General features: G+C 41.2%; 2 protein-coding genes across 2 annotated transcripts in view; both read right to left on the minus strand.

Moving 5' to 3' along the window:
- Window positions 1–130: 130 nt before the first annotated feature.
- On the minus strand, window positions 131–19262 carry XK (X-linked Kx blood group antigen, Kell and VPS13A binding protein). Its single transcript, XM_086879758.1, has 3 exons — window positions 17042–19262; window positions 9249–9511; window positions 131–4073 (listed from the first exon to the last, which is right to left on the minus strand). The coding sequence occupies exons 1-3, from the start codon at window positions 17527–17529 to the stop codon at window positions 3247–3249; spliced, it is 1578 nt and encodes a 525-aa protein (XP_086735884.1). The 5' UTR covers window positions 17530–19262; the 3' UTR covers window positions 131–3246.
- The window catches only part of LANCL3 (LanC like family member 3), a 35855-nt gene continuing 27898 nt past the window's right edge, over window positions 19254–27210 (minus strand). The window contains exons 4-5 of the mRNA XM_023923455.2: window positions 26565–26772; window positions 19254–25542 (exon numbers count right to left, since the gene is read on the minus strand). Coding sequence (XP_023779223.2) covers window positions 25383–25542; window positions 26565–26772 — 368 coding nt within the window. The 3' untranslated portion in view covers window positions 19254–25382. The remainder of the gene's footprint in view (window positions 25543–26564; window positions 26773–27210) is intronic.

The raw sequence follows: 27210 nt of genomic DNA on the forward strand, positions 1-27210 counted from the left end.
AGATTAATTCTTCTGTCAGGTCTTCTTGAAAACATTTCTGCTGCTGTGTGGTGACAGATGACACTGTGCTCTGTTACCTTTACTTTGAACTTCTTGAAAGCAGCACACTAAGAACTGACACCAACACAACTTGAGGGATAGTTTCAACGTTTTAATTTGTGTTGTTTTACAAGTATAAAAGAAAACCCATATGTCAGATCTTGCATACTCTTATAATACACAAATAATCCTTGCTGAGCCATCTTTTGTGTGACTCAAGATTACTCAAAAGAGCACAGTTTTCAGCAGTAGCCCTAAAACCTTCGATGGAACACACAGGCCCCTCTAACATTCCTAGAGGAGAGAAAAAGCACAGTGAACTTGCAGCAAGAGATCACTCATTCATACACAGACAGACTTTGTAGCTCGTACTGTCCTCCCCACGCAGCCACTGGGTGTACCGATAACAAAACCCTCTGACAGTAATTATCTGGAGAAAAACGGCCTCTCCCAGCTTTACAGCACACTTCAGAAAAATCAGCTGCTCCCTCAAAACCCTGGACCAACACATTATCGTTGTGTCTGTGACTCCCCTCCACTACCAGCAGTGGCAGCACAGCTGGATAAACCACCCGGGCCATGGAGACACCAGGCACTGCACAGGCAACAGCCCCTCGTGCTGGTGGAGTGATGGAACTGTATTTGGTTATTCTGCACAGCTAAGGCAAAACCATAGGACAGTAGAAGAACCCATATAAAGTATTTTTTTCCCCTCTCATGACAGTGATTTAAATATTCAGCCCCCTATGCATGCACTTCAGGAGACTGGTATAAAAATAAGAAGTAATATGGCACACACTCTAAATATGCATATACAGTAGTCTGTGAGGTTTAATGATACTCACTCTGTGTATTCATTCTGAGCTCCTGGCTCTATAACTCTCCTATATTTGACTTCAACATTTCACTGTAGCACCAACCTGGCTGAGGTTTGTGAAGCTTTCACTGTTTCCAAATGGCACAATCACAACTGCACCACCACTGACGGTGTCCAAAGCCTGCTTTGTGCCCTCTCTTTAAATATGAACTACTTCTACACATGGAGTTACTTTTTAAGTTTTCCTCCAAAGACTAACAATTCAGACCTGGGTACATCTGTAGATAGGCAGCCATTGTAATTCCCTGATTATTGATATTGATGAGTGTCCAGCTATAAAGACATACTCAGTTTTGGCTAAGAACATCAGAAAACTTGAGCCTGTGGACTGAACTCCACAGTTTTGGAATAAAGGGTTACATTCTCCCTTGCTCCTTTAACTCACTACTGGAAAAGAAAAAGCAATAATCTTTTACATCTAGAAAAGTACAGAGAAATACTATGCTGTACTTTTACATACAAAGGTACAGAGAAACACAGTCGTGTCTTCAAGGAGTCACTTCCCTATTCGATTCTCCTCTGAGAAATTAGAATGGAGGTGTTTGGTGTCTTCCCCAAATATGAGTTACATTCCCAAGGCAAAATCAGGCCAAAAATCCCATTACCACCCACCAATAATTTAATGGCATCTACAGATACATACCATATACAGACACATATTAAGCAAAATGAAAACATAACTCTGTAATAAATCTGAAATATGAAGACATTCATTTATACAGTAGTAAAGAAAAAAATAAAAGCATGTTATGTCTTTGCAGTAGTGACATATTTCATTATAAATGACCCCAGACCTGAGTTTGAGACACTTCTAAAACAATTATGATGATGTCATCCCTATTAAGAGCTTCACATCCTGCATGATGACAGAATGGAGGCTAAGCTTTGGACATTGGGAGATGCTTTGGGTCATCAATTATTTGTTTCCATGAGCAGCCATAATGTGTAACACTCAAAGGAAATGTTAGGAACGTGCTAAGCAAACAAAGTGCAAAAAGCTTTCACTTAATTTGTGAAAATACATATGGGTTTGTGTATTTTCACTAAATTCTTGGGTGTTCATCTGCTAAAGCTTTCTCAGAAACTTGCAAAATACTGAAACACTTTTATTTGTGGTGATGTATTGCTGAGAACAAAAAGTCAATGACTTCCATTTTCTCTTTCAGACTTCAACGTTGTGATACTTCTGAGGTAAAGAAGTCAAAGGGTTTTGAATTAATGATATTAAACTAATCATAACAAATCACAGCTCAAAAAGAAGGAATGAGCATCTTCTATCCCAGTAGAAGAAGTCAATGAGCTGCCTACTCGGTGCACTACCAAACCCTGACAATCAGGGTAGTGCTGATCTCTCTGACTTCAGCCATCCAAAAGGAAGATTTAGGAAGGATAGTCAGAACTAATTGTGAAGGCATCTGGTTAACACTGAGTAACAGGTCTCCAGAGAGTGATTCATATCACCACATTTTGAGATGGGGTGAATCACTCCCCGGAGATGTGCACTGGAGAGCACCTACATGACTGGTACACACTGTCTGCCCAGCCTCTAGATATTTACATAAAGTGAACACCACCCTGACACCAGAACATCACAAAGTATTAAAGAAATGATAATGAAAGAAAAATGAGCTATTCCAGAACATCACAATTAATGTGCAAAATTTAATTCCCTTACTAACAAGCAGTAAACATGAAGGGTGAAACAGTGCAAAGCCAATAACCCCTCTTTATACATCCTCAGTAACAGTCACATTTCCCTGTCAGTGCTGGCAAATCGGCTGTTTCATGGCAACCCAGACTACAGTGCATTGTGCAAGTCCAATTTTTCTACCACTGAGAGAAGTATTATCTTATTACACTGATTAGAGTGTAAAATAGTCTACAATTTGATCAAAACAGACCACAGCTACAGTCCATACGTAGTCCAGCTCTAAGCTCTGTTTCCATGCTAGGATGGCATGCCATGGGACACCCTATCTGAAATAATATTCATTGCCTTCCATCCTTAGACTTCCTGAGTAAGATGAGCATCAGGACAGTTTCTGAATGATGTCTCCAATAATGACTTAAAATAAGTATGTGACAATAAATCTATGTGCAAAAAGGCTCTGAAATAGAAATCTACAAACAACGATTGCTCTCCATACACAAACACACACAGACACAAATACTCATACACTGTTCTCCACAAAAACAGGCATGTCAGCCATCATGCAGTGCTACACCTGCAAGAAAGAAATCCTACCCACAAGACACAATGTCTAAGATACACAATGTTCCCAGCAGGTGATCTGCCACCTTCCAAAGGCACCTACTTGCTTCCAGTTGTACTAGGCATTGGAAGAAACACTTTGATGAACACTCCTGTTTTGAGAATCTATTGTCTTGCTACTGCCCCGTGCCTCATCGGTATTTTCAGGAGATTTCATCGCCACCTTGCCTTTCAGTAGAGTGGATTTGTGATGCTGGCAAATAAAGTAGAGGATCTTGAAACAGGACAGCAAAGCTTCGGTAATGCTGGCAGAGAAAAGCTTTTTGCACGGGTGACAGAACTGGAAGAACACCAACATGAAGAAGATGCCCATGCAGTACCCTATCAGGAGCTGCAGGAACAACATTGGGGCGCAGACATACAGGTAGAAGTCTGTTCTGTAAATGTACCACATCAGCAGGAGGAAGGCGTTCTCCATCAGCCGCACGATGTAGTACACGGTCATCTGGTACCAGTTCTGGGATTTGCTAATCAAGTCAGGGTCACTGAGCTCCACCTGCGCTGCCGACCAGCAGAACATGTTAATGCCAGCGTACAGGAACGTGAGAAGGCACAGGACGATGGTAGTGCCCACCCTGCTCAATTCCTTCTCTATGTTCTCAGGAAATGGTGACTTGCTAAGCCAGAAGAGAATCCATGGGTAGAAGAAGTGACCTAAGAAATTCAGTAGCACGATGAGGAAAACCCAGATTCGAAGGACTGAACCGAAAAGCACCAGCACAGTGACCCGTGTGGCGATCTCAAAGCTCCTCCACATGAATATGCAGAGGTAGGCAGCAGGCTTCACACGGACATCGTAATCGTCATACTTTATCTTAATAGCCAGGATGTTGCAGCGTAAGGCGCCGTAAACAATCGACAGGAGAGAAAGCACCATAAAAATACCTACAAAGAGAAAAGACAAATCAGGACCTTCAGTTTAGCAGCAGACATTGCATCAGGGGAGTGCAGGTGCAGTCATCATCATGCACTCCTGGGCATTCCCAGCAGGGTGTAATGCCACAGGAGCCATTCCCAGCCTATACTTGTGTGAAGGAAATTACCTCAGTTAAACCCAACACATAACTCTAATCCTACCTCCTGTTTTGGGTCCTGTTTGATACATATTCAAGTATGTAAGAAAAAGAAGGCACTTAGCAATGATAAGTGTCTCTCCTTCTCCCCCTGCCAAGGGCCGTTCATACGCAGGCTGTCCTTGGTAATTCCACAGCTCAGTTGTAAGAGTGTCCAACTTGCTCCCAAACTCCTACAGTACAAGGCACAGGGGTGCTACTCCCTTCCCATACAGATGAAAAACTGCAAAACAGAAGCTAAAACTTTGGAGTAACTTGGACATGCAGATAACTTGGTGCTTGTGAAGCTTTGTGTTGATGCAAATCACAAAAAAGTTATGTGATACAGCTTAAAACTGAAAGCTGAAGGAATTTAAACACAGCACTGTCCACATTATCTCTGTGTAGAGAGATATTTACTCACCTGTCTGCACTGCGTTTTCCTATACATCAAATTTCTTTATACACCCATTTGTATCATGCATTTAAAAAAACACTCCTATTAAAAATGTCTTTAAGTTCAGGTCAATTTACAGTACCTCCCACCTACCCAGAATCCCTGAAAGGAAGGTTTCACATTTAAATTCTGCAGAAAGTGAAGGCAGAGACCAGATGTTACTTGGCACTGCAGGAGGGCATCCTGTCTTCCCGTATTAAGTAGGGACAAATGTACATGAATACTGGACACAGAGAATAAACAAAGTGCTAACTGCCTACAGGATTTTTAGAATTTGCATACACAATTATATAAATATTTATTCAAAATTTTATGAACATGCTGAATAGCTGATACTGCATCAGATAAAATAATCGGAGCTGGGAATTCTTAATTATGTCAATTACATTTGCAATGCTTAGCAACCAGTGTTTTCTGCAGCTTTCAATTAGTTTGTGTGTCAATATCCTACAAATAAACTGGATTCCCTGTTTTGCTATACCTATATTGCCAAAATTATCAGGGTTTGGGCTTTTTTCTTAATTATAAGTCAGTAATTTCTAAGCAATCTTTTGAAATAAATAAGTGTATTTTAAGATCTCTAACAGCTTTCTAAGAGAATTTTCTCTATTACTTCAGCTAATCTCTTTTCCATTATGATCCACAAACACCTCTGAATTACTTTGGAAATTAATTAAGTCTTTATATCTAATTTTCCAAGGCACTCAGTAAGGTGAGAATCACTTACCATTTTATATGGTAATTTTGTACTGCCAGTTTTGTGTTGCATATATTCTCTGAAAATGTTTATTTTGAAATTGGTAGTAGGTAACCAGTAGTTTTTAAACATCTTTTTTACAGCACTGAATAATGTCTCTAATAATGACTTAAAATAAGCATGTGATAATAAACCTATGTGCAAAAAGGCACATAGAGCTGGGCATTTCTAAATGTTACATCTTGGAAAAGCATCCGCTGAAAGCAGGAGAGAAGGTGAGTTCACTCAAGAATATTGCTTGATGTCCTATGCTTTTTTACAAAATGCTTCCTGTAGTTTTGGGCTGTGAAAGAACATAAATTCCAGCAGCTAATGAAGCAAAAGAATATTCTCAGAGTTAAAGGAAGATAAAGATGTACCCACTGGGGACTGAGTGCTGCTGTGCTGGAACTCTGCTTGCTTTCTGCTTTGACAAGCTGAAACGTTGATCTTATTCCCCAGTTTCACCTTAGGGAATCTATATTAATCTCAAACCTGTCTTATGAACTCAAGCCTTCAAAAGAGGCATTTCTCCATTGATAGAAAATAGGTCATGCTGATTCTGGTCACTAGCATACACTAGTCCAGTCCTACTCCTTTCCTAAAAGCTCATTATTGCCACCAAACCTTCAGTTCAAACATAATTAACTCCGTGAGAAAGATCATTTGAAGGAACCACTAAGGGAAATTAGAGAGTGAAACTGAAAAGCAACTCAGTTGCTTTTACTCATCCTGAGCTGGCAAAGAAATGTAAGTTTAAAAGGCAAAATACCTTCCCCTGGAACAAGTTCCAAATCCTCTAACAGTCCTTATAAAGGTGGCATTTCTCTTCTTCCTTCCTCCTCCCAAAAGGCTGTCTTCTTCTTAAAAATTACAGGTGGATATCCACAGAGTCATCCAGGGAGGTACTGATTTACTTTGTTGTGTTTTGTTATTACACCTGAAGTCCTTACAAGCACTGGTCCTTCCCACTTCAGAAACTGCTAAGACAGTGAATTCTACTCCTCACAGGTACCACTGAAATCTATTATAGATACTATAGTTATATGTATACAAAATAGAGCTAGGACTCTGATTAGGCTAATACATGTGGATTTCCAATGTTGTATTACATCAAACATTTTTACACTTTTCATGATAGACAGTCACCAAAGCTTTATGTCGCTCATCACTAACCTCAAGAGTTGGTCCAGCTTTTGCAGTTCTCTCGTTGTCTTGATCTTACATTCTTGGCAGACTGTGAAATTACAGTTTTGAAGAATGCCAGACACTGGCAAGACCCCAATTATCCAGAAGAAAACATCCAGAGAAATTATTGAATGCCATGAAACACACAAGGAATATGCAGCATGGCCCTGGCTGGCAAAGGGCTAGGCAAGGATGCATGCTCTTTTCAGAAGTGCTCAAACCAACACCGGAAGCAATAAGGAGTTTCAAACAGATTTGAAAGAGACACGCCATGCCCCCAGCATGATGGTAAACAGCTTCAGGTTCTCAGGTGATACTGACCTCATCACCCCTGAACAGAATTTACTCAGAATGACAGGGTATGTAAGAATCCAGAAAAATAACAGACTGATGAGGAGACAAGAAAAAACATGTGAAAATCAAAATACAAGACAGTGATAATTATACAAGATGCAAATGGAAGAGAGCCTGAAATTTGGAGGACCAGTGTCAAAGAATAGAGAAACTGAAGACATCTGAAGTGTGGAACAAGAACTGGGCTGGCTGGATGAAGAGATTGCAGGAAGTTTCATTCATATAATTCAGTCATTCAATTATATCAGCAGCTAAGACACACACCAAGGATATGGTTAGAAGTCTTGTTTTTATGATGAATGAGCTCTTACAGACATCAACATTGCTCCTAAAACTTTTTTTTTTCTTTACATTTCTGTATTTTAGAATTACATCTGTATGGAGATGCTCCTGGGAAGCATGAAATAACTGCTGCACTTGCAAGTGGGTTCACCAAACTCTCTGGTGGTCAGCTTATCTCTGGTCATTTCACCCAAGGAATGTCACATAGTTTGTGATTACAACTTATCTCAGCAGTGACTGAAAAAGCTAGAAGCAATACAGCATTACAAATGATTATGAAATAAGCAATTCTCTGATCATCTGGAACACAGGAGTTCTCTTTGGAAATCATGACCACTAAGGTCAAAACCAAAAATAAAATGAAATGAAATGAAATGAAATGAAATGAAATGAAATGAAATAAAATAAAATAAAATAAAATAAAATAAAATAATATAGTGACCTTTCTCAAGTAAATGCCATCTACAGCAAAGTGACTGGAGATTTTGCTAGTTGCACTGTTCAACAAAGGATTCAATCACTTTGTCACCATCCCACATCACAAATGCCATGGTTATTCGAGGGACCTACCTTAGTTATGAAGAATTCAGGAACTGGAAGGAGTAATGTCTTCCAAGAAATTACTGCTATGATGTTCTGGTTTTGGCTGGGGTAGAGTTAATTTTTTTTCTAGTAGCTGATACAGTGCTGAGTTTGGATTCAATATGAGAATAATCTTGATAACACACTGTTTTAGTTGTTGCTCAGCAGTGCTTTAAGTCACAGATTTTTCAGTTTCTCATGTTCTGACAGTGAAGAAGTACACAAGATGCTATGAAGAAGCACAGCCAGAACAGATGATCCAAACTACCCAGAGGGATATTCCATACCATTGGTATCGTGCTCAGTGTATGAACCAGGGGAAATTGTCTGGGAGGGGCTGATAGGTGCTGGGGGATGGTTTGGGCTTCACTTGTCCTTCTCGGGCTTTATTCTTCTCCCTCTCTCTCCCTCCATCTCTCTCACCCCTCTTTATCCCCTTCATTACTACTACTACTACTGCTACTACTATTACTATTACTATTACTATTACTATTACTATTACTATTACTATTACTATTACTATTACTATTACTATTACTATTGCTATTACTATTATTATTACTATTATTATTATTAATATTTTACTTTAATTCAATTATTAACTTATCACTTCAGTCTCAGTCTCCTTAGCTGTGAAGCTGCTAAAGATCGTCTCAGGGCCTTAGAGATACAACAAGAGCTATTTAGTGTTTCAGTAGAAACGCACCTTCAAGTTCACACAGGTGCCAAAGTCCTTTATTACACTGAAAAGCTGCTGGTCCCATGACCAGCAGGGTTCTCCATTTAGCAGTGAGCTTCCATTAGAAAATGGAAGCAAGATGCAGAAACCCACAGTAAGAGTGATGTGTACTGGTAAGTGTGATGTTGTGCAGCACTGCTTGGTGAAGGCTGAACAGCTTGGGTCCAGAGATGAGATGACCACAGCTGCACAGCAGTTTACTGAGTCCTGCCTTTTGATTCCAGAATCAGAGTCTGGCACAAGTAAAGGTAGTTAATGTACTTAATTCATATTTAAAACTGTATTCCTGAAAGTACACCATCCCTAAGGCAGCATGAAAAAACAGTATACCCCAAGGAATTTTCCAGAAAGTTTTGCTCAAAAACCAAAATGGAATGGAGGTAACTTTTTGAACTTCTTCATGAAGACAGCTTAGTCCCTCCAGCTGCCTCCCTCTCATACCATAATGGTCACTTTATCAGGTCAGTGTTTTTATAGCAACCCAAGCTTGCTACAGAAGGTGTCACAGTCTAAAACATGACAATATAAACTTGAAAGCAACATCACCAAACTTGAAAGCTATCACAGAGATGAAACCCATTGCAGAATGCCTGGTCCTTGTGCAGGGCAGCTAAAACTGACTGCCCTCCTACCCAAACACCAGAAAGATCATAAGAACAGCTCTACCTACTTCTGGCAACCGTGACCTCCTGCTGCAGGACACAGATGTAGAGCTGGAGCGTGAGCTGGGGCGCTGAGCCGAGGAATGCCTGGATCACAGAGGCCCTGCTGAATGCAGACCTGTGTGTGAACAGCTTGCCTTCAGCCTGTCCCACTTCCTTCTCAATTTCTTCTGAGTACCCATCCTTGGGAATCTGCCTCTTCTTTGTGATGCTGACATAGGGCTCTTCAACTCTGTCAGCACGGAAGTAAATGTAAAAGGCTTCCACACACCTACAAGCAAACAATTAGATAGAGTAACAGGGGAAAATGAAAGAATGAAAGGTTTCCCCACTTCCTGGTATTTTAAGCAATTACATAATAAATCCTAAGCCATTTTTTTCATAGAGCAAAGCCTGTAAGTTTTCTCCTCCTGGTAAACTTGGAATATAACAGATTTCATTCTTTAAAATATGAACTACATGTTACTAGAAGTCAGGAACCTGCCCTTTGGGGCAGTGCCCTTTGGGCTGCTTGTAGTACTCAGATTTGGGAGGAGGTTTAATCATTTTATATGAGCTGCCCTTGCTCTCTGGTGTCTCACTGAAGTCCTTAAAACTGCTCATGCACTACAAGGATGCCAGACCCAGGACCCAGATTGGAAGTGTGTTTCTTCAGATTTTCATGGGTTTACTTCTTGTTATCTATACATCTGTGATGTGCTAATGGGACATGGCAATAGACCCACTTTTCATATCATTGCCTTAAAACACCTGAATAGAGAAGTTCAGGGTACAAGGAGGTTCACATACCTCAAAACTTTACCAAGCAATGGTTCAAAACACAAGTAACATGCCACAGCAGTGAAAAGGAGCAGTTTTGAGCCTCACAACCCTTGAAATCACAATTTTTTAAAAAAGGCACAAGAATAGGAGCTTAGAGTGTACTTACATTTATTGTACTGTTAAAGAAATATTAATGTAATCTCACAAAAAAGATTCTAAGTAAGAAGATGCAGTGTTTCCAGTTGCTGCAGCTCTTCATACTTTAAACACAGTGGAGCCAAACCAAGGGAGAAGAAAGGAAAAAATTACTTCTGTTTATTTTAATAAACTTTACTTCATTTTTTCCTCTAACTGGACCACTAGCAAGTTTCAACCACTCAAGATAAAGAGCAGTTTTGGGATTGTGTAGTACTATTCCTGATTCACTAGGCTTCAGTTATCATTATGACTAAAGCTCTTCAACATTCCCGCTGCTCTGGACGCTCCATTCACAGAGGTGACTTTCTGTCTTCCCCTCGTTAATCTTTTCACTCCCTGTTAATCTTGTTCCACATGAAAGAATCCATACAGCCAAAAATAAAGTGTGCAAAACTAACAAAGCACTGTGGCTTTATGAAGCCAGCATAGATTCTGAAACCAACAAATTGATTTTATTCCAAAAAGAAAGATCCCAGACCATTTTTTCTCATTTAGTATTCACAGCTGTGCATTCACCCTGAACCGAGGGCAAGTCTGAGTATATTATGGAAAACTGGATCTCAGCATCAGGCTGTGAACTCTTGCTGTGTGTGATTAGAAGCAGATACAGTCTAGGGACCCATCTAAAAAATATGTAGTGCTCCTATTAAAGAAATCAGATTTATGAAACTACTGACAATAGCAAACATTATAATCAACCAAACACTGGGTTTTGGAGCAGGAATTTGATTTTTATTTACTAGCTGGGTATTAAGTAGCAATATATTGTTTGTGATGGGGATTTTTTGTCCATACAGAAAAGCAAACATAATGTGAAATGGTCTGATGAGCAAACCTTAGAGCCAAATAGGGCTTTTACCACAACAACGGAGTAATAAAAGATGCTATATGCACGCATTCAGATTACATTGATAAAGATGCCCATTTTCTCTAAGGCCCTTCTAGTCCCATGCAAGAGTGTTTCTGGAAGTCAAGCCTTCAGGGACAAATAACAAATGCACTCAGGATTCCATCTGCTGCCACTGCCCAAGCAACTGCTTTGAACAGGAGCAGACTGGCAGCTGACACACCAGAAAGAACAAGCACCAATCTAAAAGTTTAAGGAATAGAATGTGGGAGGGACACACGAACTTGAATGTCCATCCAGGTGAGAAGGGTCCAGAACTGTGATGAAGAATCAATGCAGATCATGTTGCTGTGTCAGATTATGACTTTGCCTGTAAAGTAGTGAGGGGTGGGCCATCTTGTCTTTAAATGAACTACCTGGCTTTCTCTTTTTTAGCATGAAATACAACTAAGAGACAATGCAAGAAGGGGATTGCTTCATGGCAGCTTTCTCCCACAGTAACAAGCTCCTGCAGCATAGTGAATTCCACAGAAGCCCTCATTGCTGCTCTGCTCCAGATGCTTCTCTGTTCCAGATGGACAGGAGTGAGAGATTCCAACTTCTGCACAATCCATCTCCTGCAATGATGTTTAGGGCTCTTTCAAGAGCCCTCACATGGTGTCAAGAACAGAAGGCAAGCAGCCAGCTGTCTCCTCTGCATGTAAGGCACTGACAACCACAGCACAGGCTCTGAAGGAACTAAAATTGCTTTGAGGAAAAAAAGTCAGATCTACAGTAAGAGGTAAGAAAAGGATGGTATGAATTTCTCCCCTACTGCTGTATCTTGGCAGAAAGAAGAGCCATACTTTTTCAGGCATCCTGATGGTGCCCACAAAGAATGATTCAGCCGCAACACATTTGTCTTCTGCACATTAAGTAGGAGGAATAATCCTACACTTACATGCTTGCTGAGAGTGAGCACCTCATTTCCTCTTTTAATCATGGACGCGTGGGATTGGAACACAGGCAAAATAATGGTGGTGTGAAGAGGGAGAAAGCAACGAAAACAGGGAACTTTCCACACCTAACCGGCACTCCAAGAACAAACAGTTATTTGAGACCTATCCACACATACCCACTGCAAATGTATGAGCAGATTTCTCTAATTTTTACATTTTACTAATCCTTCTCTTCAGAGAAGTGTGAAAAAGACTTATCAGTGCTACAGACTTACTTACCTGCATCAGGCAAAGACCTGTTTCTCACTCAGTCTTTTACCTTTTACCCATACTGACTTTCGGTTCATCTCACCATGGACACCTAACACATCTGCTCAAGAATAAAGGAAAGAAAATTGCCTGCAGAGAATCTAGACAAATTCCTCCCATCTGGAAAAGAGGGTGGTGCATCAACAGCTGTAAAGTTTTGAGCTAGCAGGATGTCCTACAGTGAGGTCAGCCAATGAAGTTCTACAAGGAAGGGAGGAAGTTTTTAGACCTGTTCTATTTTGAACTGTTAAGCAGGTCATTAGCAAAGAGAGACTACCCATGAGAGACAAGGCTTCTGTACAGTGTCACTGAAGCAGTACCTGCACCATTAGAGCTTATTAGATTCCAAACTGCAGAATTAGACACCCAAAACATGAATGACTATAGAAAAATTTGACTTTTTAAATTTTTTTTTTTACTTCCTGCAGCTTACAGGGTCAAACTGGCCATAACAGCAGCTCCTCTGGCAGTTTGATACAAGCTTCCTCCTACATCTGCTGTGCTGCTGTCTACATGATACATAGACAGGTAATTGTTTCTCCTTATGCTTTGAGAAACAAAGCCTGATCTCATTAAAAAAAAAAAAAAAAAATCAATTGTTTATAACCTTGTCCTATTAACACGAGGAAAACAGTCATTAGTGTTCTATATAGGGGGCCTGTTATATTTACTCAAGATGTTTTTTGAAAGAGCTCATCCTTCTGCTGACCCAGCCCTCCCCTGACTGCATCTCCTCACACAGTTCCAAAGACACCTGCAGTCACTCAAACTTCCCTCTCCATGAAGCTGGCACCAGAAGGAATTCCTGCCAGGATCACACCGGTTGGTTTTGATGATGCCACTTCAGTACAGCCTTCAGTAAATCAGGTGGAAGGGAACTCCTGCATCCAGCAGACTCACGGTCCCAACACCAGTGTGTGACTGTAAGCCCCGACTGACCAAGTCAGTTTGTTGGAAATCTGCACTTCAGCTCTTGATCCTTTTATTAGTTGAAGAATTGAAAAGGGAAAACAAGTTAATAGGGGGTTCTCTGGTGCCTATCATGAAGAGTAAGGATAAAAGGAGGCTCAGGGGGAACATTATAGCTCTCTACAGCTCCTCAGGAAGTTGTAGTGAGGCGGGAATCAGTCTCTTCTCTCAAGATAACAAGAGACAGGACAAGAAGAAATGGCCTAAAGTTGGTCCAAGGGAGGTTCAGGTGGATATTAGTACAGATTTTTCCACTGAAAGGGCAGTTAGGCATTGGAATAAATGTCCAGGGAAATGGTGTAATCACCATGCCTAAAAATGTTCAAATGGCCTGTGGATGTGGCGTTCATGGACGTGGTTTAGTGGTGAACACAGTGGTATTGGGTTATCACTCAAACTCAGTGATCTTAGAGGTGTTTTCAAACCTAAACAATTGCCTGATTCTCTGAGGGGTTATTTACACTTTGAAGAAATCCTGAAGTGTAGAGCAGTACACCAGCAAAATGACATCCAGTAATTATGTAGCACTTAAATTCTCAAGATGACTTTGGTGCTACAAGTGCCATCCAAATGAAGTGAACAAAGAGACCAGCCCAAGCACAGAAGCAGCCTGAGCTAAAAAGCTCACCGTGACCTTTTCTAGAGAAAAGACAAAAATAATCAACCTCTCATTGACATTGGCTACTGTTTTAAGTATTTTTTTCTGTTTTAAGTTACTTAATGTGGTAAAATAATCTCCTTTTACAAAAAGTCCTCCCAAAACCAAACCTATTTGAATACATCTAAGCATCCAGACAAATTAGTGCACTCATAAGGAGTGGCACTGACCTGAAATACTGCAGGAATCCCACATGATGCCCAGAAACCTGCAGTCACTTTGTTCCAGCCAAGTCTCTGCAGAGCCTCTGGCATGCCTGCATCCAAAGGATCACAGCCAGGCCTCTAAAGGAGATAGGAATTTTGCTCTACAAATTGCTCCGAATTTATAGAGAAACTCCTAGGGAGTGGGAGAAGAAATTAAAAGAGGGTACATTAACAGTACACCAAAAGTCCTCTCCAGGAAGAGGAATGCTACCTAATTTTAGTCCTTCCAGTGGCAGCAGCAGGACAGCAAGTGCCTCCTGAACAGGTGGAGTGTGGGTGTTTGGGGAAGCTGGTGGCATGCAAGAAGGTTCTATGAGAGAAAGTACTTTTTTCCCATCACTCAGATGATTCAAAATAGGCTGAATCATTTGGCTTGCAAGGCTCAATACCCTCCTTCCCTGCCAAGATATTTCCAAACCATTCCCCAAAATTTAAAGGTTGTTTTTTTTAAGGAAAAAAAGGAAGGGGGCGGGGGGGAAATATCTAGATTTTAAGACGATGAAGAGAAACCCACACAACACGCATGGGCTGATGGCAAAGCAGTGCACTGATATCCAAGTATTTAAATCTGAACAGAGAAATCCTGACTATTCTGTATCATAACAAACCAGAAATAGTTAAAAAGTTGGTGTTAAGTCTCTTTTAAAGCCAGCCAAAGCTGCCAGCCCTCTGTTGCAGCATGTCATCACACACAGCCTCAAGGTTCTTAAACGTTTCATTCCCATGCCACAGCAGACAGAGCCTGGGGAGGCTCTGCTGTCTATGTCCTATTTGACCTAATTTGACCCAGTCCTCCCTAAGCAGCCCTGGGCTGTGCCAGTGAGGCACAAGGGTCCCAGCAGGAAGGATGGAGCCGGGCTTCACTCAAGGAAAGCAGATGACAGCGAGCAGCAGGATTCTCTGGAGCAAAGGAGCAGAGGTTTACCTACAAGGATGGAGGAAAATGCCTCCAAGGATAATGGTCCTTTTCAGCTTAGAAAAAGTGAAATCCATAGAGCAATGATGATACAACCAAAATATACTTTGCCTTTTAGCTGTCACCTGAGCCTTGTGTGTATGTCAGTCCACACAGAGTGGAAAGCCTTCTGTGCAAAGCAGAGAAAAAGAGAGTCTTTTGTGTGCTGAAAACAATATTTACAGTGCAGAGCTATATCTGACAGGAAGCAATCAGTTTCCTCTTCTAACAGATATGACAATCTTTAGCTCCAGGAAGACAAGGAAGGAAAAAAAACCCAAAACATTTTACTGTCTCAGATCACTCCGCCTTTCCAGACTTTTGTGCTGTATCCTACAAACTGACACATTTCCCTAAAAGTGAAAAGAGGTTGTTTTGTATGAAACTTCTAAATTGTAGAGTCCTTCCAGCCTTCAGCAGAAAATAAGTTTTTCAGGTAGCATGAATGTACTACCCTATTTTAACTAGTAATTATAATTCCAGGTATCCTGGGTTTAGAGAGAGGTCAACATACATCACTTTGTCATGCCTAAATGATGCCATGGGGACTATGGCACAATTATGCTGCAGCACATCCAGAACATCTTCAAACCTCCTGGAAATGCTAAAGTTTGTAAATCTTTGAGAAAGGAAGAAGTGCAGAGTCGGCAACACACTAGAGGAGAGGAGAGGGTTTCCATATGCTCACTAGTTTTACAGCAGTGATTGCAGCTGGGAGTTCACCAGAGAGCAGGAACTGCACTCTGCACAAGATAAAATTTGTGTTGTAAACAGAAAACTTGATGTTGAGAAAGAAACAGAAAGTCAAGTCATGTTTGGTGCTTGAAGTCAAAATATAAATCTATGTTGCTTTCATATAATTAAAAAGAAAATCCTTCCATTTCTTCTTGTTGCTCAAATCCTTTGTCTGCTTCATCACATATTCTAGATTGACATTATTCTCTCCTTGTCTGACCTCAAGAAACTGATTTATATTGACAAAAGTAATGTACTTAATTTTTGATAGTTTCTTTCTCTTTGGTTCCTCCCTTCAGTTCCAAGAATGTGGAAGCATATTGTTATTAGCTATTAGAAAATCAGAGCTCTTTAAGAATTGTTAAGCCGTAACTTAAACATCTTTAAAATATTAACAAAGCAAACAAAAAAATCCATGCATGGTTATAGAAGTCAGTGTTTGGTGTAAGATAATTTGTAACATCCAAACTGTTCACTTGTCTTAATGTGAACAAATCTTTCTTTTACACACTATCCAGGAATTTCAAAAAGTTGGTAATACTTCTCCTAGCCTCTACTACAGACACATTGCATTTAATTCCGTTTCTTTTTAAATAAAAGATTTGAATATAAATTTAAAATTAATGCCTCCATGAAACATTTTGTTTTGGAGTTGCACACACTTTTCATCTAAATATTTTGATTTTTTTTTTCTAAGGGTATTTTCAGCGAGACATTGAACTGGAATAGGAAAATATCTCCAAAACAATTTGGGTCAGGAAGCTCACGTTTGAAAAGAAGAGACAAACTAGAGCATCACTGATGTTCCAAGACGCACAGATGGGATGGGTACTATCGCTGTTCTAAACTCGAAACCGAGTGAATAATCTCCCGTTGTCTCTCGGAAGTGAGCAGAGAGCAAAGCGCTGTGGATGAGGCAGCAGCGAACAGACACAACCATCTGCAAGCAGCCACAGGGATGGACACCCAGCGGAGAGCGGGGCTCTCTCGTCTCCCCTCGGCCCGGCAGGGCTGAGCCCCTTTTCCCAGGGGTGACTGCAGTTTTGTGCCCGAGGATTCCCGGAGGACGCCGCTCTCCCGCAGCTGCGGCAGGACGCGCTCGGGCTCCGGCCGGTGCAGAGCGGGAGCGGCCCCGCCCGCCCCGCACAAAGGCCGGGGGGCTCGGGGCGCCCCCGGGCTCGGCCCCGGCCCCCGTCCCGCTGAAGGCGGCACAGACTCACCGACCTGACGAGCGGCCCCAGCTGCAGCAGGTGCAGCAGCAGCACCAGCGGGCGGTCGCGGCTCACGTCGCGGTGGATGAAGACCAGGCTGAGCTGCACCAGCCCGCAGGGCAGGAGGGCGAAGAGCAGCGTCAGCGTCTGCCATATGCGGTCCCCCGCGTCGCGGTACCCCGCGCTCAGGCACAGCGCGGCCACCGTCTCGGACATGAAGAGGACGAGGGAGACGAGGACGGAGCCCGGGAATTTCATCGCAGCGGCCGCCCCAGCCCGGCCCGCCCAGCCGCTGCGCACTAGGGCCCAGTCCCCGCCAGAGGGAGCGCCGCGCTCGCTGTCGGCCCGCGGCCTCTGCAGGCTGCGCCTGGATCCGGGCCGGAGGTCGATCCTGGCCGGGCTCGGATCCTGCCCGGCTCTGGATCCTGGCCGGGGCTCGACCCTGACCGGGCTGGAAGCGAGGGAAGGTTCCCTGGCGGTGCCCGGGGAGCTGCCCCTCATGGTGTGTCCGTCAGCCGTCAGCCACAGAAGCGAGCTGAGGGGGTTGGTGGGAAGGGGCGAGCGGGTGCCCCTCAGGGCGCTTCCTCAGGCTGGGGAGATCACACAGCACGGGATCGCTCAGGCTGGGAAAGACAACCACACCATGGCACTGAGTGCCACGTCCAGGCTTTCCTGAAACACCTCCAGGGTCAGGGACCCCACCACTTCCCAGGGTAGCCCCCGTTCCAATGTCTAATCATCATTTTTGTGAAGAAATTCCTCCTAATGTCCAACCTAAACTCCCCTGGTGCAGTTTAAGACTGTGCCCTCTAGTCCTATCACTGCCTGTGAGAAGAGACTGACCCGCACGGGGCTACACCCTCCTGTCAGGGACTTGTAGGGAGTGAGAGAGATCTGAACGGAACAGGCGAGGGCAAAGCCTGTACCAGGAAGAAAACAATCTTGTGCAACAATAAAGGCTGAGAGATGATTTAATAAATAAACAAACAAACCCCACAACCAAACCAAACAAATAAAAGGCAGAGAAGGAGTTGTGAGTGTGGGGGAGCCTCCCCTGCTGCACTCAGCTCAGTCTCTCTGATCAGGGAACTGTGGCAGTGTCAGAGGTGCCCTTTTAGCACTTTGCTAGCTGGGTCTCTTCTTGCTTGCCACACCTTGTCCTTCAAAGGTTCTTTGGGCCACAGAACCCTAAGCTGTGACAGCAGCTGTTGACCTGCAGCATTTACGTGCTCTCCCTGGGCCTTTCCCCCTCACCAGCAGGATCCTTTCTCCCTTGCCACCAAAATTCTGGAGGTATGTATGGTCACCCCAGCAGTATCACCGATGCCTGCATGGATGAGCAGCACAAGGTGCTGAGGAAAAGACAAGCCTTTGTAGTCCCTCCATGAAAACCTGAGCACCTGGCAAGAAACAAAACTGAGGTACCAAGCCAGGCTGGCAGATGGTGCCTCTGTCTGGCTCAAGAGTCTCCGCTCATCGCTTCCCTCCTCCTCTTGGTGCAGGTGCTTGGTTCATGCTCAGCTGGCTCTGGTGATATATCTCTTTTCTCTTTGCCTGTTCCCAGGTAATTGCTGATCTGCATGTGGGGGTTTGAATGTGGGGGTTAGCTATGGACCTGGGACCTACAGGAGTACAAGAAGGCAGCAAGATAAAGAGTCTGAGATGTTACTAATGGGATAACGCTACTGGGTACTTCTGCCTAACTGCTACTGTTCTTTAATGCAATTTAGGGTGTCACGAGATTTGCACAAAAAATGCCAATAAACACGTGGCCATTTATTTAACTACTGCACTGGCAAATCTGAAGTCCCATTGCTCAGCTCAAGTTGAGCTCAGCTCATGATGACAAAGATGGAAACATTGTTGTGGGCAGGCCTCGATTAATTTAATGCTTATGTCCTTCACTGGGAATGGAGGGGTGTTTCTGGAAAGGCAAGAGGCCATGAAAACTGAGATTTAAGCAGACTAACAACAAATACCTGGGGTGGGAAACTTTGATCTACAGGCCAAAAGCAATCTGTCTTGCCTTGTGGGAAACTACCATGAGGTGTTTTAGCTAAGCACTGTGTACAGCTTGGATGATTTATCTCATTCTAAAATGATTTATTTTACTTTTGATAACCACTGAAAAGCTTTTGGAGCACTGAGTCATGACTATTCTGGAAGGAAGAGTTGCCAGCACTATGAAAGATAAGTACAGAAATAAACAATCCAATGCAAAATCATACTGTTCAAGGTTGGACTTTTATTTAAGGCAAAATATAATCACAGCTTTAATATTCATAATATGGATATACACAGTTTGTTCTGCCACTATGAAGCTTTGTATTATCACTGCTTTTAAAAAGCTATAAAATCTAGTTTCTATCATAATCTACAATACAAAACTAATACAATAAACACATTCTGAAAGATCACAGTGTTTAAAATATTAGAAAAGCAGGGGTCCTGCTTTCAAACAATAAGGTGCATCTCTAAAGAATCAAATCAACCTTGATTCTACAGGCCTGTTACCACATCATGGCTGTAAATGGCTGTAACACTGAGAAACCAATCTAGGGTGTGGCACGTACTCAAGGAATGAACATCACACACTGGAATATGCTGAATAATCAAGTTTCACCAACACAAACTAGACATGAAATAATGCCATTTAAGTTCCCTGTACTTTTTATTTGTATTGGTATTCACGTATATTGCAGAGATATTGAGATAAAATGTATATAATTTGTTATCAAATAGGGCCCTGCATATGCAAACATCTTTGTTTTCCTCACACTATGCAAACAAGACTTACTAATTCCATGGGACTCTTGTGTAAAGGAAAGTTTGTAGGGGTCTGGAATGACATAGTTTTACCCCTGTTTCACACATGTGGAAGGAGCTAACTTACATGCCTAGAATCAAGTGGAGGTTCACCACTGACATCAGCAGGTGGCCTATCAGGCCCTTAAAATGAGTGCAGGAGGTAAATTCAGTGGCAAAACCAGACCATTGTTAAAGGAAGTCCTTCTCTCTTGTGTGGTCATGGTAATGAAGGTGGAAGCAGAGTTAAATTTCTGGTCCAACAGCCTTTCTCTTCTATATGATGTAAAAACATATGTTGGACTAGAATCTGTTTTCTATTCCCTATAGGATATAATTGATTAAGGACTTCTACATAGTCATATAATGCTGTTGCTAAATATCAGTACACTAAAATCTCTTGTATTCAAATATCATTATACCACTGGGCAAAATGAATTTTTAATTAACTTTCTGCCATTCTAGTTGGTATTGCTGTACTTGACCTAAATGCCTCCAATATTGTCTTTGAGTCATGCAATGAACAAAGCCGAGGAACTCCCTTCTATGCATTAAAAATAAATATGGCCTTATGTATTTTCAAGCAGATTGCTAATTATAAATTATTTTTTTTTGAGAGAATGATGTAGAATTTCAAATATACAGGGTGTATGACCAATGGTGACAGTAAAAGTTAGTCAAGTTTAATAATTCAAAGGCAGATTGAAAAGTTGGTGTTACTGGCCTCTTGAATGTAATTTTTAAACTGCCTTATCATGGAGAGTGCACATCACTTCTGTTCCATTAAAAGATAGGAGTAGGCAGTAGGTTCAGCTACAGGCAACTCCTTCACAGGCTAATGTTTTTTAACATATGATGACTTTGCTATAATGGCAATGGAGTGCTGTTCAAGGTAGCTGAAACCTGCACAGTACTTGCTTTACCACTACCTGTGCCATGAAACACTGTGCTATTCCCTTGGAAAATGCCTACTCACACCCCTAAATTACTGTATTGTTTTGGGGGCCCTGAGCATTTTTGGCTTATGGCTTTGAAGTATGTTGTTCCCCTCAGAGTGGGATTTTTGGTCATTTTCGTATTTCTTTTCAATTTAGCTTTCTGCTGCTACTGCTTAGTCTAAGACATATTTATATAAACTGAAGTGTCTTCTCAGAGCAGTTCAGGCTGTGCTGCCAGCCAGCAATTGTCAGTTCTTCAGAGCAAGATTACTCTTTGAAAATCTATAGGGCAATTTTAGTCCTGATATACTAATCTTCCTACAGATTAGAATATGCACTCATGCCAGTGAATATTCAAGGTATGTGGAAGATTACTGCACCTGAGATTTACTTGGCAGACCTCAGAGATCCAAAGAACAAGGATATATTCTCAATGCATGCATACACTAAAATAGGTCACTGTTGGCATAAAACATGCAATATGCTGGCAGATGCTGTAACTGTGTATGCAGAAAACTGTGAGTACCAAAACTTGATTGCTTATCAAAGTTTCCATTTGCATATATTGCCCCTCTACATTTCTGAATACAGCAGATACTTATGGTTCAGTTTTTTCCACAGTATTAAAAAAACCAATCAGTATTCTTGTCGTGTTCTTTCCATGTCCGTATATAATCAGTATTAGAACATCAAAGTGGCATTACTTAATTTAACAGAGGAGCAATAAAGGTGATCCCTTTACTTGCATTCCCTTATGTATATTTCCCAGAACTATTTCAAAGTGTATTTTGGAATGTTTAGCCATTTCACTTGGTTTCAATTGTCCTACCAGAACTGAAACACCAGAAGTGACCATGCTCCCTAGAAAGTCTCTCTTTTATTTAATGAAGAAAAACAACAGTTACAGTTGTTACACAGGATAATGATTTTTCTTTAGCAGGTGGGATATGGCACAACCAGTGAGAAGAGACCATCTGGGAGCATAAAATAATGTAATGCAAGTTAGTGGAACACCCTGCTTAAGCAAAACCTGGGCTGCTTCTTCAGCCTCCTCAAGTTATTCATTGGTTGGGAAACAAAGACAGGGAAACTGAAGGCAACAATGATGCAAACAAAGCAGATATTGAAAGCAGTGGCACAGGAAAGTTGTGAGTAGCAGGTAGAAATAAAGATGTATTTGCTAGACTGTACTGTTGATAAAATCTATTTCATCTGGTTTTATGAATCCTGAAATTAATTAATCTGGACACTACAGACCTAGTTTCCCTCAAAATTATTCCCTGACAGTAATCTGTGGATGGCAGGCTAAAAGTCATGAACAGTATATAGCTCCTTAAACAGATGTGTAATCTACAGCTTTACTCACAAATAGCACCACACAAACACAGGTACATCACAAATAAGCACCAATACCCACATAATGCATCCTCTTTGCTTTAACAGCATAATCAGAAATACTATTATATCACTTAAATTCCTATTGCCTACACTTTAGAAACTAAACACAGCCAAGAAACTAATGTGCCAACATGATGTAGTTACTGTGTTTTACACCCTGAAAGAGGCTTCTTGAGTTTCCCACAACTGTCTTTTGTCACAGCACCAGGGCAGAATCTGTTCAGGAATACCTTTTTCAGTCCATAAGGGCCCAATTCAGGAGCAGGAGGAGACAGCATCCCATGGAGAATGTCTAGCAAAGGTTGCAAGATTGATTTTTTCAAAGCAGGAAGAAGGGTACACAGAGGACCTTACTTTTTATTACACTGGAAAGTGCTGACAGCTCTACTCAGGTTGCTGTTCTGTCAATGTCTTAAAAGCAACAAATAAAGATTGCAACAGCACATTTGTAACAGCATATATAGTACAGAGAGAAAATCAGGTAAGACAATATAGAGGGGAAAGATGAAAAAAACCCCTGCTCATTTAAGGAGCACCATTTTCCCAAGAACCCTGGGGTGTATTTGCACTGTGTTCAGAAGCTGTGACTGCAGCACATCTAGAAACCACCTTAACCCAGCCAGGTCAGGTAAGAAAAGCCACAAATCTCTGAGAGTGAGCTCAAACTGCCACGTCTGATGAAAGAGATGAACAAATATGTTCCAAGATTTTTACCAGATGCATCCCAGGAGAATGGATGCTTGTGTGCTGCCCTTGCCAGAGTCAGTGCTGAACTCACATAACCTGAAGAGATGTTTTGGATCTAGATTTAAAAAACTGGGTGGTTCTGTGAGTTTTCTCATTGTTGAATGGACTAACTCTTACTCAAATAACTGTTTTCTTTCTCTCTCCAAAACATGTGGCTTACTATACAAAGAATGGTTGTGTGGGGACAGGAGATCTGTTTTGCGTCTGTGGTTGATCACAACACAGAGAAGATCAGAGTCTCCTCTGAATGTGAATTGGAAGAAATTCTACAAAGAGACAGACACACAGGAAAAACACTGAACTCAATGTTTATATCCTGGCATTTGTGAAGAATCCCATTTAAAAGAAGTGGATAGGCCAAGTTTTACCTTCCTTAAACTTTTCTTTAAGAAGGTTAAGAAGCTATGAAATACAGGAGCCAAATGTGTTACAGGAACCAACTAGATAAAAAATCCTAATGGATTTGGGATCTTTGCTAGTGGCAATTGACTTTGCTCTGGTCTAACAGGAGCATTTCCATAGGGCTGGGCAGAGCACACTCCCATATCCATTGACTTTTTGATCCAGTCTCATGTGTACACCCTCCCTATGGAATTCATCCCTCTGTGTGCACACATCCCACTGCTCAGAGTAACCAAGTGACTTTAGTGGCTTTCTTAAAAGACCAATTTAACCTTCTAACTAATGTGTTTTAATAAACACATAAATGTATAGAGTTTTAACATTTCCATTCACTAAAAGATACCTAAATTCTTGACAAACTGATACAGAACTGCATTGCTTTATTCATCAGTGAAATATGGTTATTTCTATGATTAAGTAATTAATTAGAGCCGCACAGTGCAAGACAGAGTAACAGAAATCCTTATCTGCAGCTCATAATAATGCAAGCCATCTATTAAAATAACAGTGGCAAGAGCAGGAAGGGATTATTATATTAAAATGTGGAAGGACTGCAAGCTCCAACTTATAGCCTGATCAAAGCCCACTGAAATGAAATGGGAACTTTAATCCATTAGGCATTAAAAATAAAGAAATTGTAATCTCCTCCAGCTGAGAATGCAGGAAGAGGGACTGCATTGTTTGGCAGTGCATGTACAGCAGCTTTTTCTTTCTAACTTCAGTTTTTAACATATTGGTTTTCCCGATTTGTCTTTACAGACATTATTCCCACATAAATAAAAATAAATAAGTAGTAAATAGATTTTAAATACAGATATTAATTTTCTATTTTAAGTAAAAATCTATGTTAGTGTTTTCTTTAGCTTTCAAGTACCATGTCATCATATCTCTAATACATAGAAAACAGCATATAATTGCAACTATATGTGCCAGTGCAACTAGTATTGAGCTACCCATTTATTTATATATAAATTATTTTCTAGCTAAAAATCATTTGGGCATATACATTATTTTGCTAACTAGGAAAAAAAGCAATTTTGAATTTTGTTATCTGTTTTTTTCTGAGGATCAACATGCCATCCCAGGATTGTAATCACTTTGCAGGGTTCATAGTGAAGAATTCATCAAGGAAAATAGGTTTTCCATCGTCTAAAACACTTAGGGTACTGTTCAGAAATGCTGCTAAAAATAATTAATTTTTAAAGGAAGCTTTTGTATCACTGAATGATACTTATCTAGCAATGCTGTACCATGAAGAAAGCATCTGCCTGCTGTATCCTTGCTACAGAACTTTTTAATCCAAGTCTTCTCCATGGCTTCCATGTGACTGGGAAAGTACTGACAAGACATGACACAGTTACAGTAGATCAGAAAGGAGACCAGCTCCTTGCCACAGACTGAGCTCTAAAAGGAAGGGTCCAATTCAGTGCTCATTTACCCACATGAGACCCCACTGAAAGGAACTGTGAAACTGCAGCCTGAACACACAGCTATCTATGAAACTGCCTTTATATGCATTACATGAGGACCAAAGAGCTCAAAGATAGAGATTTTCCTAATATATGTTACTAAAACTAGCAGATGTGGTTTAAATAAAAAATTCCAGATTTTGCCTTTGGCAAGTGCAGTGACATGTCTACAACACCCTCCCCAATTAGTGCATTGCTCCATGAATGGTTTTTGCAGGACCCTTTTTAAAACCTACTGGCTGCATCACTGTTTCTTCTTTGCACATCCCTGCAATTCTAGCTTGCCTTTTTTTCCACCAAATTAAAAGTTTGATAATGCCCCTTTCTCCCTCACTTGAATACTTAGATAAATATCTACAACACCAGATTCAATCAGCTCCCCCAATTTTTTCCCCCCTGACCCATTTATTTTGACCACACACTTTCCCACCCCCAAGCCCCAGTGTGTTGTTTTTGATCTGACTCCCAGCTGCATTAAGGCTAGCATTAGTGGTACCCCGTCTTGTTTTGTAAATAGCCTGTCTTGAAAAGTAAGTGGAACTGCAGGTGCCCTCTCCCACTACCTCTGGGATGTGGCCCTGGAGAACACCAGTCTTTAGACAAAGACACTGAAGAGAGGAAACTCGGCTTGGTTGGGTTGCAGCAAGTCAGTCAGGAAACACACAGTTCCTGAAAAACCTTCATACAGACTATATATGCTTTCTAGTGCCCGGGAACCAGACTTAAATTCTTCTGTAAATAAGAACTCTGCAAACCTAAGACAGAGAAAAAAAAGTTTGTTATTAATTTATGTCCCTCTGTGTCTATTTGTTGTTTGGAAGCATCATTTTAGTAACATTCAGCAATTAAAAAAAAATAGAACAATCGGTATTTAACCTTTTCTACAAATTTGACACTATCCACTTTCCACAAGAAACTGAGGTTCATTAGATCCAGAAGAGACAAACCTTTACAATCTGTGCATGCATTATGCTTGTTTAAGAGCTATAAACATTTTCTGATTTCTGTAAGATGTATCATTAAACAAATACTTTTGGGTAACTTTTAGGATGCAAGCAATGTTTCACATCAATGCTTAAAATTCTCTAATTCTGAAATAACTACACAAATTTAAAAAATAAGCAAAGGGCTGAAAATCAGTCATCTTATTACTATACTACTTCCCCTTTTATTCTGTGCTGTAAAGAAAACAATAACAAACATGGCATAGTATGTTTTTAAACAGGTACAGTAAACTAGAGATACATAGTTAAAGATGACTGCAGCACTGTGACAGAATTTTCACTGGACCACATGTGCTTGCATCCAGACAAAACAGAACTAACCCCACTAGCTAAGCTAAAGGTGGGAATGATAAACTTAAAAAATATAAAATAACTGCACACCACATCCTATACTTACTTTCCACTTTTAATAGTATGGAATATGTTAAATGCTCTGAAAAAAATCATAACAAATCATGTTTTACTCTACTCCTGGACTTGGCTACACAGCTTGTCTGAGCTCTGCCATCACATCAGGATGAGACCTTGACACACGTGATTCCCCCACATCCCAGTTCCCTTTGAAGAAACAGAGGCTCTCGGGCAGGGAGGGAGCCTGGAACGAGACTGCAGAGCTCCCAGAGAGTGCACCCATCCCAGGACTTACAGCTAGAATTGACCCTGAAGCTCAAACACTCGGCTTACATCTGAGAGTGGTGATCACAGACTCTGCTTTATAAATGTTCCCAAAACTTTCTGGTATTAGCCTAAATCCAGAAGACAGGAATGCTCACCTTTGTGCCCTGTATATGTATTTGGAGTTCCCAGTGAGCCTGTACAGCAGCAGGAACACGTAAGCACTACCAGCCACCCCGTGGCATATTCCAGGGCCCTTCTTCAGCAGGCCTTTCTGCCAGGTGAGCTCTCCACAGCGGATACAAGTGTCCAGATATTGAGGCTTCTTGGAAACCAGGTAAGCTTTGGCAAACAGATATGCAATGCCTAGGTAAAAGAGCAGTGAGAGTGTCTTTCGTATTAAGCACACCAAGGGTTTCACAGAACACATAAGAAAATAAAGACTTCTACACTAAAAAACACTGCATTCTTGTGCTCTACACATGTCAGCATAGCCTCTAAACATTCCATGTGGACAGGGGAGAATCTGCTATGCTAAAATCACACAGTAAGGTGTACCCTGTGACAACACTTCCAATTTTTCCAAGTCATTACTGAATTCCAGGGTTTACTCTAACATTCCCAGACCTTTGTCATTTTAAAAGAGCAGTCACATTTTTGCCTTTGAAGAGTAAACTCTTAGCACTGTCTTCTATTGGCTCCAAATCACCATTCATCTCACCTGCTTACTGACAGAAACACAAGGAGGGGAAGATAATTTCTGACACTGGAAACAGATGCAAACTTTCACTAAATGAGAAAAAA

This window comes from Cyanistes caeruleus, chromosome 3 (genome assembly GCF_971803275.1).
Source record: "Cyanistes caeruleus chromosome 3, bCyaCae1.hap1.1, whole genome shotgun sequence".
NCBI classification, from domain to species: Eukaryota; Metazoa; Chordata; class Aves; order Passeriformes; family Paridae; genus Cyanistes; species Cyanistes caeruleus.

What these genes read in the sequence shown, in the direction of transcription:
- XK (XM_086879758.1), bottom strand. Translation starts at nt 17,529, where the DNA reads ATGAGGGGCAGCTCCCCGGGCACCGCCAGGGAACCTTCCCTCGCTTCC. An exon ending in CAGCTGGGGCCGCTCGTCAG is followed by an intron (nt 9,512 to 17,041) that starts GTCGGTGAGTCT and finishes GTTTGCTTGTAG; the next exon opens with GTGTGTGGAAGCCTTTTACA. An exon ending in GGAGGTCACGGTTGCCAGAA is followed by an intron (nt 4,074 to 9,248) that starts GTAGGTAGAGCT and finishes TTCTCTTTGTAG; the next exon opens with GTATTTTTATGGTGCTTTCT.